This window comes from Trachymyrmex septentrionalis, unplaced genomic scaffold (assembly GCF_001594115.1).
Source record: "Trachymyrmex septentrionalis isolate Tsep2-gDNA-1 unplaced genomic scaffold, Tsep1.0 scaffold29, whole genome shotgun sequence".
NCBI classification, from domain to species: domain Eukaryota; kingdom Metazoa; phylum Arthropoda; class Insecta; order Hymenoptera; family Formicidae; genus Trachymyrmex; species Trachymyrmex septentrionalis.
This window is the reverse complement of record NW_017305451.1, coordinates 976646-989383: the sequence shown is the minus strand read 5'-3', so window position 1 is coordinate 989383 and position 12738 is coordinate 976646. Positions and strand designations below refer to the sequence as shown.

Sequence of the window (12738 nt, the reverse complement as noted above, 5' to 3'; positions counted from 1 at the left end):
TTATAGTCTGGCGTGACTTATAGTACGTACAACACTGATTCTAATCAACCAAAGCATAATAAAAGCCAATTTATTCAAAATATAAATAACAGCGATGTAAAGACTCTTTATGTATAAACAAAATAAACAAAATAAATGGCGCATTATGCGACGACTCTTTTTCACCATTTATTTTGTTTATTTTGAATAAAATATAAACTAACATAGACCCAAATTTTTGTTTCGCGCCTTACAACGACGTGTCAAAACTTAAGAATTACTACACAAAAAGAACAATTTTAATAAAAGATTTGCAAAGATTTTTACTGGACAGATTTGAAAATAATTTTGTTGGACCCCATCAGATAAATTTTGTTAAAAACTCAAACTGATTATTAGAATCAAAATTTTAATATTAAAATTTTTTGCAGCATTGCTCATCATTTTTTAATTTTTAATGCAATTATTTGGATGTCCAACAAAATTATTTTTAGATCTGTATGCAGCAAAATTTTAAATTCTTTAACAAAATCGTTCTTTCCGCGTAATTTCTAATTAATAAACACATAATTTTTTATATAATTATTACAATTAATGTTTGCAAAGAAATTAATGCATTTATACAATACGAAGAAATTTTCCTGTTGTTTCTAATAGATGCTTAAACATGATATCTACAATTTTCGAAAACAAGCTATTTCGTGATGCGATATTAATTTCCGGCTACTTATGTGCGTATGAAAGCTTCATAACTTTACAAATAGAGAAATATCAATATATCAATCTGTACAAAAACGTTGATTTCCGAAGCATGAAAGACAACAAGCTGTTAAATATCCACAAAATGAACGTGATTCGCTACGCGAATAAAATAAGAATAGAGAGTGAAATGAAGGATATAAATATCAACTATAAAAATATGCACGATAAAGAAAATTGATTGATCGTCTACGCAGAATGGCACGGTATTTTAATACTGTAAATATACTTTAAATAAAATACGTGCGATGAGATATTTTATACATTAAAATTCATGAAAGTAATCTTTCGAGGCAATTGTATTACAATAAAATTTTTATTGTTTTTGTATATTCAAATAACTTATATTAAATTTGCTTGAATTAATCTTATTATTCGTAGAAGGATAAAAAGTGTTGGCCATGTTATTTTTGGAAAGAACACATCCGGCTTGTTAGAAAATAGGTATAGTAACAGAGGTCCCGAAATGGAAACGAGATAGAGTCTAGTTTGGTTTGCATTTCTATTTACGACGTAGTTCATTAACCCGTATGCAGCTAGATACGCATCGCTCGTCTACCTATGTACGACGTGCCAATAAATAATGTAGCCAATAAATGGCAATTATTCTTCTGAAAAATATTGATTAAAATATTCAATTAAAAAAAAAAATTCTATTTTTACGATTTAAATCCTATGAATTATAAAAATGTAATTACTAAATCACGTTTTATCTAAAACGCATTGCGTTCTTTATTATTTTCTCATGTTTTTTCGTATGTATTAAAGATATGAAAAGAACCTATATGAAAAAAACGATTTCACTGAAGTATTTAAAAATTCGTAGGTAGATACAAATTTGCAAATAATTTTGTTGGTCTGTCAAATTAATTATGTGAGAAACTCCAAGCATGATAAGCAGTGCTGGAAAAAGTTTTGACATTCTTGTAATTAATTTGAATGTCCTACATAATTATTTTGATAATCCAATAAAATTACTTTTGGATCTGTATCCAGCTAAACTTTTAGATTGACTTCAGTGAAACTGTTCTTTCTATGTACTGTTTTAAACGCCTACTAAGAAGGAAAATATGTGTCTGTATCTGTATTTATATGTGTTTGTGTACATGCATATGTATGGGTAAAAGATTTCACAGAGAGAGAGACGTGTTGACACAAAAACTATATAGAGCCGCGGATAAATCGGACAGTTCGCGCGCTACTTTTCAATTGAACTAATATTGATTTGACGGCAAGTGTAGCCATATGCAATTCGCGACGAAGCAATAGGTGGATCTCGGATTACACAGCCGCAGTCGCAATTGCATTAACGTGGTCTCAAGCCGATGCCACCGGCAGTCTACGCGTTGCGCCCGCCACAAAACAGTGCCGCCACAAATCTCACGCGAGCACAATTCATCCTAAATTTAATTAACACGGAAATTGAAATTTCCATTTGTGTTGTGAAATACAGACGCGATTTATATATCGAGATGCAGTGATACGTAACAATTTTGCAAAATTGTGTTTTGACATTGTAGTGTCGCGAAATTGTGCCGTAGTGACTTTACGGAAATTCATGGAAGGTGTTGAACGGTTTCTGTTCACATATAATGGAATACGGAATTTAAAATACGATTGATTCGCGCAAGCTAAGAAATTTATTTAAATTGTTACAATTGTCAAAAATTCTATCGCTCTCTCGGTGCAAAAAGAAATCAATCGGTAAAAGAGCCCCTATAGTAATCAAAGAGAATCGATGATAACTCTTATATAAACGATTATATCGCCAATCATAAAATTATCATAGTTGGCTTCTCTTGTGTTGACAGGCAGAGTAAATAGGCCGGAAGTAGATGTTTGAAGAGACACGGCCTTTTGTGGAACAGATACAAGAATTTATCGATTAGAGATGTAAATACCGGTTTTCTATATACAATTTATCTAACGCTTATGTAATTCTCAATCCATAATTTTATACTATTACGTACAATATGCGGCGTAATTGATTCTTGACTTAAATCGCGATTTCTAACACGCCCAATACGAATACTCGAACGGTGTGATTCTCGGAAAGTAATGCCGTGAAATGCTTGAAAGGATTTGAGAAAGGATTGAGCCTTGAAAGGGATTGAGGTGAGGTGAGGTTAAGCCCATAAGAGGGCGAGGAAACAGGGAGGAGCACCGGCACCGAAAGTAGGTACTTCGAGATATCGACCAGTCAGTCTGGACCGTTCCACGTTCGCGCTGTATCCATTTTCTCGTTCGCTCCTTGTTCGCAACTGGAAAAAGGCTGGCTGCAACACTGCTTCTTTCTCGTAAAGCAAAAAAGATTGCGAGATACTTTTCTTCAATGTTACTGCCATTTTTAGTTTTAGAGAGAGCGTAATTAGCTAACTTGTCCTCAATTGCATAAAATCCGTAGTCACAAGACTCAAGCTGTGAGAAACAAAGAATCGATATAATCTTTCTCGTTCTGCTTCAATATTAAGAAAATATGGCCATCCCAGTGTAATATTTTTTCAAACTTGTGGAGATGACGTATTCGATGATTCAATATCAAGAGTTCCCTAATGAAGCGAATAGACCTTGATATCGAACGGTATCCAAGGCGAGAAACTCATCTATTGTCATTGAGGCATTCTATCTACCAGCCTAGTTGCGGCGAACAATAGCCGCGAAGTCTGCCTGATCAATCCAATTAGGAACGGTTAGTTACACGATTCCTCATCTAATTAATATCGAGGAACTAAATTCGCGCACTGTAATTAACGCGCTTACTCGACTAAAATGTCGACGTAACAAATAAATTACGTAAACTAGATATACAATAACTATATATAATATAATTATTTCGATGCTTTGATCGATATGTAATAAATTTTCTTTTAATAGAATTGTTTTAAAAGAATTTTAATTTACAAGGAACAAACTCGCGAAATGTTAGATTCTAACTTTAATCTTCCGTCTGAAATCCGAGTCTTTTTTTGGCACAAGCGAAATTTCTCAAATTTTTCTCCAAAATAAAGTCCAGTTTCTTTTTCTCATATCTTATATTATAATATTTATTCGATAATATAATATAGATGTTGAAAAAAAACTTAAAATTTTTTCACATTTTTTGAAAGCCTAAAACTGTAAAAAACTTAGGCTGGAGAGTTAATAAAATTTTATATACATATAGGTTAATAGATGAATTTAGAAAATATCAGATGATGTGAAAAAATGAATTTAAAGGGTAAAACCATTCTTTACTAATATCTTTTGCATAAAACATTTATATTGAATAATGTTTTAAATATAACAAAAAAAGACCTATAAAGGGTGATTTCAATCTTTAAAACCTTTTTTCCGCACCAAATAAATATTTTCAAAATTCTATTTATGTAATCTATATATGTATTGCAAAGTTTCATTAACCTTCAATTATAGCTACGAAAATTACACATAAATTCTAAAGCGTTCTGTTTAAAGTACAGGGTGCAAGTGAACCTCCCCTTTATATTTCATCGATTTTTTTCATCTACAATTTAGAAACTCGTATTACTAATCGTACAGACTGTACAATTGTCCAAAAATTTTTGCTGTAGACTCAAACGATCTATAGTCAAGGGTTAAAATGAGAATTTGACACTCCGCGAGATTCCCTTGTTAGAATTTAATTATAAAAATACGCAATGTTAAAAAATAAAAAGCAACGAGCTATGTTTTCGCTGAATAAAGCTCTCTAACTCGGTCGCTAGAAGCATGCGATCACATGAATGTCCTCCCCTCCGTGACTTCTTGTTACCCTTTATGTAATAAATTATGACAGAAGCGACTGCTTTAAATAAAAACTGCGATTCACGCTCTCGTAAGACGGAAAATATCACCGCCTCTGCTCTAACGTGCATCCGGGGAGAAAAAAATCCCTGACGCGAGTGTACAGGCTCGTGTGGGGCACAATAAAGTCTACACCCCAACCCATGAAATGCCATGGTGACAAAGGGCGGTTAAGCCCTTCTCAACGTTGTTGTAGACGCATCGCATACATACGTGTCGTCGCGCGGCGCGCGGGCGTCATTGCATTGCGCGGAGCGAAGCGGAGCGGAGTGGAGCGGAGCGGAGCGGAGCGAGGCAAAGCGGAGCGATGCGGCCCCTCCTGCGTGAGCGCTGCGCGGCCCCGTTTCCCCATGGAAAAGCCTCATTTCCCGCGCGATTGATTCCCGGCGAGATCGTACCGAGTTTGCGACCGGCATTATATATAGACTATCGATTGCGCCGCCTAACCTTTGAGTGAGAAAAAGAGCGTAACGAGGATGAGAAGCGCGGATAAGTACGTCCGAGATGTTCGAGCGGCAGTCATGCTCGTCGATTAAAAGCGAATGCACCAGGTCAACTGTTATTGAAGATCGACCGCGTCGATTGCGACGATTCGTTGCGTTTCGATTAGTCGTGCCACTCGAATCAAGTTCGTACCAAGATCAAACAGTGCTTGACCGAAGTTAACAAACTATTATACTAATTTTTGAAATACCGTTGAGTGTTCAGATTCTGTGTTCCACAAATGTCAATTTAATCGTATTATTTTCGATTAATGAATGGTGAACGGTGTATCGCCGAATAAGCTTGTGTGTCATTCTTCAGTGTATTCTTTACCAAGTATAGATTGTGTAATTTAAAAAAATTTTGATTGCCAAATAGATAAATAAGTAGTCATAACAGTTAATCGATTGCTCGGTTGTTCGACTGTTCGATTGACAGTCTTGTTATTACCTTTCCGATTATTAAAAAATAAGCTGTAATACGTGTATAGGTTGAATAGAATATTCGGGACACGGCGGTTATATTTGGTAAAAACAATAAAAATTCAATGAGCCCGAATGTCATTATGATTGAAAGACGCAAACAGAAATAGGACGTTCGTGCGAATCGACTTGCACGATCAACGAGTACAACAATCGGCGTTCGTTATTTATCAAAGTAGGGCACGATGCAAATGGCGTGTAAAGCAGCGATAATAAATAGCTAATAACAATTAAATTAATAATAACTAACTAGTTAAAAACAATACCAATTAACGCAAAACATTTATCTAAACAATGATTGTGCAATACTAAAAGATTTCGTGTGAGGTTAACTACATAAGCGTTCATTTAAAAGAAGAAGATAACATTTTTAATTAAAAAAATTATCTCAGAATTTATTTTTTAAATAAAAGTCATCATGGAAGTCGAAGTTGTACCTTTCATCGATAAAAACTCAGGCAGAAAGGACACTCTGCCACGACGGGGTAGCCGAGTGCAAATTGTTAAAAGAAAAGGGTAAGATCATTATTCGAACATGACATATTTGATACGACAAGATAATCTGATGAAGTTTTTATCTGTCGATGTAACTGATTCTTGCAATATAGATCGACTATCATCTGTCAGGTGTCATATTTCGTATTATTACGCTCGTACCGTTTCTGATTTCAGAACGTCGCTCTTCATCATCATGAGCTTCATCTATTCAAAGCTACTCGTAGTCGTGTGCATTGCTTACGTGATAAGCGAGGTAGTGACACACAAACTGCCGTTGTACTATTACGAGGGATTCTTCACATACCTTTACGGCATGAGTATCCTGTTCCTGTTGTACGTCTTCTGCTTCCTCCTTCAAGAGAGCGCTTGTTGCGCGAGAGGAAGCGATACGCCACCACCGCCTCCAAGACCACCGAAAACTGGCTGGGCCCCTAAGGAACCTAAGGACAAGAATAAGAAAAAGGATAAGAAAGAAAAGGATCAGAAGCAGGATAAAAAGAAAAAAGAAGCGACTACTCAGGTTCTTTAAAAATATTACCTTTTCGCAAGAAATCTCTAATCTTTCACGAAGAATTAAATTTAATATAAAAACATGTTATATAGAAAAATACATGCAGCTAATTAACACAAAATATATAAATCAAAACTATCGCAGTAACTTGACTAGCAATTTAACTCTTGATATTATTCCAGTTAGACCGTTTAAGGCTTTGATTTCTATAGTTTGTATTATTACACATACACACATATACGGTTCTATAATGTATTATATTGCTAATTAACGCATTTTTGATTATGTAGTTAATATTTTATATGTCATTAAAGGACTCTGCATAAATTATATGGCAAATTATGTTACAACAGATTACTAATTTTGAGCAAGTTTTTCACGGTTACAACGTTATCCATGAAATGTATTTCAATTAGCGTGATATAACAATAAGTTACGCAGATGCTCTCAACGTGTATGTTTAATAACTGTTCTTTACTTCAGACATCTTTGTCTAATTTTTTAAGCCTGACAAAAAATATAATTCAGCCGCTTTTTCAAATCGCAATTAATTTCAATAACAATTTATATTTAATTATTTTTATGATTTAATTCTTTAATCCTTACATTTTCTAATGTAAAATCAATTAAATTTCTGAGACAATGTTTTTTGAACTGGTATATTTTAATTATTTTATTAGCATCATTTTTTTAGGATACAACCGATGTTGAAGCTGGCGTTGCTACGCGAGTCTTGCGAAAACGAAAGACTTCGCAAAATGATCATAGCCATGGAAGCTTCTTCCTCAGAATTGGTGCAATAGGTAAGTCCACAATTTTCGGTGAACGTCGAACGTCGAATTGTTTTTACAACAATTCTTGCAATTAAATAATTGATGCAAATAATATATTAATACAATAAGTTGATTGAATGTAATTTATGTAGCGTTTGGACTTGGTACTATGGTATACAACGGTTTGGAATTCGGTGCATTCTTCGAGGTGCCACCTACATCACCCTGTTATCAAATTCTACAAGGCGTTAATCCGGTGTTACAAATGATCTTCACCTTTATGCAGATGTACTTTATCTTCATGAACTCTCGAGTACGTATTTGAAATTGTAAAACAAATTGATAGAGAAAGACGCGAAAGAACTTAAAAAATGCACATTATGATATTCTCTTCGCAGTTGAATATTCATCGCTTTAAAGTCATCGCTCGCTTTGGTCTGATGCACGTGGTCGCGACAAATCTTTGCGTATGGATACGCACGCTGGTTCTGGAGAGTCTCAAGGAGATCACTCAGTATCACAAAAAACTAGGCCAGTTTCAGGCGGGGATCCTCGGTAAGCGATCTACATTTCATACAGAGTTAATCAGTACCGTCGTTTTAAACCATCGAAGCAGTGGTACGTCAAGTTAGTTTAGTAGTACTGGCGATTATACGCTGATGTGTTGACGTTTTGCAGAGAGCATTAAAATGCACTCGATGCGAAACGCAGGGGCTATATTGGGAACCGAGCCGCGCGACATGGCGCAATTGCGAGAGGCTCCTCTTACGAGGTCAACGACCGTCGCGCCGACCGTCACCAGCACGGTTGTCACAGTCGGCACTGCTCTGGGTCGCGTAATGACAACGACAGCTAGATCGATCGCGGACGCATTCACTTCGCCGTCTCCAACATCCACCTCGACCACCACTTGGACAACCCCGTCGACAACGACCCCATCGACCACTACCTTCGCGTTGCCTAATCTGACGACCACCACGGCGACAACTTTATCCACTCTTTTGACCACGTTCACACCATCGACCACAAGCACCACCACCACTACCACTACCACCGAGAGGATCACCACTATCCCGACTACAACGAGCACCAGCACTACTACAACTACCACGCCGTCCACTACCACGCTATGGTCGCAGATGATAGAACTACTGAACACCGCGCCACAGAGCGACATAGACAACCAAGTATGAACTATATTTCATTACATCGCTATGAATAAATGGGCGAGTTCAAGTTGACAAAGTCAACTAGCTAGCCTATATTCGTTCAGCGGTTGAACATAATTGACTATTACTTATGGATCTCCAATCAATCACATTCAACCGCTCGACGAGTAGGCCAGCTGCTTCGATTGATTTGAACACAACCGATATTATTAAGGCAGCGCGAGCGCTGAGATTTAAGATTGAAGTCTTTCTTCCTCTCGTTTTCAGGTACCGCAGATCTTTGATGTGAGTAATTTGACAAATAGCAGTGATTACTGGAGTCCGAATTTAGGTATCTACGCGGAAGCCCTAACGGAGGATGGCACAGTGTCCAATTCATGCGGACGCGTCAATATCATGGGAACCATCGTCCAGGACGCGGCGCCATATCTATTTCCATTTATAATCGAGTACAGTTTGATCGGGGCAGCAGTGATCTATGTCATGTGGAAGCATATCGGCCGACATCCGCGTTGGCCTCATCTGGCAGAGGCTGATCTCGAACGTCGTTTGGAGGCTATGTTATCGCGAAGAGCTGTCGCTCTTGCTCATGCAGGTAATTTTCTTTTCGTATCATAATTTTTTTTCTATCTCCATATCAGAATATACCAGATGAAATTTTTCTGCATCTTGTTAGAGATAAGAGTATAATTTTCTATTTGTTCGAGAATCGAGTTGTCATAAAAGATATTATCAGGTCACACTAGAGTCGACTGCGTTGGAGCAAGCAAAGGTCTCTTCTTCGGTCTGCTTCTTCTGGTTGGTTCCCTGATATGCCTGATACTGTTCTTCGTGCTGATCCATCACCCGGAGTTCGGATTGCTCGCGATTTATCTCGCTGATGTGTCTCACTGCGTCTTAATGGCGTTATCGATCATCGCCATAATTATCGGCTTCATTCGCGTGCAGAGCCTCAAGTTCAAGGCCGAGGAGCAAAGCGACCTCAATGACATCCTCCTGCGCGTCTCCGCTTTCGGTCTCTTCGTCTACGCCGTCTTTAGTGTGATCGCTGGTTCCCTGGCGGCCTTCACGCACGAGCCGAATCTACTGGTGATGGTGACGGGATTGCTATCGGTCGCCCAGGTGGTCCTTCAGATGCTCTTCATCGCTGATGTGTCGCGCAGGCGAGTTCACCTGCCGGAGCACGATCGCAGCAAGCCCGGCAGACAGGTGGTTACTTTCCTGCTGATTTGCAACGTGACCATGTGGGTGATCTACACTTTCGAGACCCAGAAGGTTATCGCCAATCCGGTGCAGCTTGATTTCTACGGATTCCTCGCTTGGGCTATCGTGCAGAGGGTCACCTTGCCACTGTGCATCTTCCACAGGTTCCACAGTGCCGTGACGCTGGCCGAGATCTGGAAGACTAGCTACAAGGCGCGTCTGGAGTAGACGAGCGGGGAGTCCCGTCATAGTCAATCGTCCGGAGTGATCGTCGGTTGGAACGAAAGAGTGAGCACAAGCAGGTCAGGATGCTCGACGACTTCGATCACGTACATCGATTTCAGGTCTCGAAAAAAAAGGTTTTTTTGAGGAGAGAGAGAGAGAGCGAGAGAGCGAGAGAGAGAGAGAGAGAGAGAGAGAGAGAGAGAGAGAGAAAGAGTGGAAGATCGATTGGGAAGGTCGACGGACGGAAAAATTGCAAAATGACGGATCAGCCGGAATAAACGAACATATAGAGCGTGTCTGACACGCTTGTTGCACGAAGAAGTCTTCGGATGATATCCAAGTCGTTGATAATTGTTAAACAGTTCCAAGAATTCAAGTTGGAAGTTGAAGATATATCTCGTTGAGAAACCCTTTATCGACATCTGAAGAGGCACTTCAGTGATACAATCAAGGTCGATCTAACATCCTCGAAGAGGAGCTTTCGCGTAAAGTGGAGCTAAATATGATCGTGCCGAATCGCAAAACTGTTTTTTTGTCTCCTGTTTTGTGTATGTTGTATTTCTTCTGTTCTTTTTGGTTTTTTACGTTGTTAGCATTGATCAATAGAGACAACAGGGAGAAGGACGGATTAATGACATCTGGACGATTGACGAATATCTTGTCAATCGGACAGGCTTTCGCCGATCTCGGCGTAAACGAAGCAGAAAACAACAAAAATGTTAGCGCATACGCATTTCCCTTCACCGCGTTTCTCACCTTACACGATCTCTATATACTGCCACTAAATTTTCTACTTTTATATGTATAACGTTATATGTACCGTATATGTACCCTCGCCCCATTGTGCATTATCAAGAGCATTGTAGACAATTCGGTTCACTCGCGGGGATTTAAATTGTTCGATATATTTCCCGAAATTTTTCTTATTTCATTCATTACGGATATGTCGGATCGCTGTGATATACTTTTGTGAAAACTTGTGTCGGCGTTGGCGGCGAATCACCTTCTATTCGTACGTTAACGTATCTTTAAGTAAATACTTAAATATTTTTATAAGTCATCGATATTTAGCGGATGAGATTAGCCTCTAAGTTTATCGTGTTTGTTTTACGCTCTCCGATATACCGTATATCTTACGAGGCGTTAATTAATTTTGGTATCAGAATTCGTCGTATCAAATTAGCTGACCGTCGAAGCGAACGGCTTCGCCTTTCCGTATTTTTTATTGAACTAATTTCACGATCGTAAAAGGTAGTGTGAGCGGAGCTCTTAGATTTGTTTATCAATGCACACGACGTGTGACATAATGACAGCAAGTCAACGAGCAAGAAACGAGCGAAATCGTCGTGGTTGCATTTTTCGCGGTCGAAGTTTAACTGCAGAAATTTTGAAAAGAGGCTCGACGAAGAACAGTGTATAATTTCGCGGCGTTATTTGCTTAACGAAAGCAAATCGAGCGACGTTTCAGTTCTCGCGAAAGATCCTCTTGTTCTCGAAACGCTTTCGTTCAAATCGCGAGTGCTTCCTCGCATTCAAGAGCGCGCAATTAACGAGAGACCCGTCTCTTCAAAAGGGACATTTGCAAACGCAAGATCTCCATCGTCGTTTCCCGTTGCGTGCCGCAGAGTACAAAATTGTTTTTGAAATTTTACGAATCCCTTTATCGACACTTTTTGAATATTCGTTCACTTTGAATGAACACGCCGACCGATATCGTGTACCTTTGTCGTATCTTCATCGCGAGCAGTTGGCACACGGAGGGGCGCACGTTTAAAGAACGACGTTGTACGAGGAGTCAATGAGGAAGGAGACCCGTGTTTCGAGCCAACACGAGCGATAGTGTATAGAGAGTATTTTGTTTCATACACGCCGGGTACTCTGAATGAATGGCATATACTCGAAAAGCTTTCACGAACGTAAGCGGAAGTTACGCTCTATGATGCAGATTGCCTGACTAAAATGGTGAACGTAAGAGCAGCGCGAAGGAAGTCAATGATGACTTTTGCGTTTAAAAAGGCTTATTTTCGTCGAAAAGCGATTCGTACGTATTTGTCCTTTCAGCTAATTATTCTGACAGACGGTACGATGTTTAAACATGTCAAAGATTTCCATTGTGAATGGCTTAATTCTTTGAGGGGCGACGGTGCAGCTTGTGTACTTCACGTATAAGTCACAGTATAGTGTATTAGGTGCCACGACATTTGTGCGTTTCTATGTTGGTGCGATGTGGTTTAATTTGTGAACTACAGTGCCTAAGTTTCGCTCTAGTACTGCTTCTCTCTTTCGGAGATCCTGCACAAAATACGCTGACTTTCTCAGCCCCTGAAAGAGTTAAGGGAGAGAATTTCTGGGGGATGGGAAGAGGGAGGGGAGGGGGGAGGGGGGGGATAGAAAAGAAACGAAGACTATAATCGGTTCACATAAATAGAGGAGCTCGCACACCACTCACGAAAATATAAGAGATAATTATTGTCATCATTATTGATTAGTGTTTAAGCCTATCTCAAAGAGATCGATCTTTCGCATTTACTTCGCTATTGATATCGTATGTAGATCGTTGAGAAAAGATAACGTTCATCGTATAGAGACTATACTTTGTGAATTCCTCCACAGTCCTTGTGAAAATACTCCCTTCTCCTGAGAATTAAAGCACACATTAAATTTTTATTTAATAAAATTTATAAATAATGTAAATTTTATTAAGTAAAACTTTCCCGCGCAATGAGAATTAAACAATAATACACAAGACATGCTCGAAATCTTGACAGAAATCATAATTATACACCAGTCGACGTCTTTAGCTTTTGAATTTTAATTATTAGAAATAATATAAATAATAAGAGACGCCCTCTCTC

General features: G+C 38.5%; 1 protein-coding gene across 6 annotated transcripts in view; it reads left to right on the top strand.

The window, feature by feature from the left end:
- LOC108749455 overlaps nt 1-12732 on the top strand; it is a 32710-nt gene extending 19978 nt beyond the window's left edge. For all 6 annotated transcript variants that reach the window (XM_018488189.1, XM_018488188.1, XM_018488186.1 and 3 more), the window contains 7 exons: nt 6177-6522; nt 7208-7316; nt 7439-7599; nt 7685-7841; nt 7965-8473; nt 8723-9050; nt 9192-12732. In XM_018488189.1, coding sequence (XP_018343691.1) covers nt 6177-6522; nt 7208-7316; nt 7439-7599; nt 7685-7841; nt 7965-8473; nt 8723-9050; nt 9192-9886 — 2305 coding nt within the window. In that variant the 3' untranslated portion in view covers nt 9887-12732. The remainder of the gene's footprint in view (nt 1-6176; nt 6523-7207; nt 7317-7438; nt 7600-7684; nt 7842-7964; nt 8474-8722; nt 9051-9191) is intronic.
- Nucleotides 12733-12738: the final 6 nt, after the last annotated feature.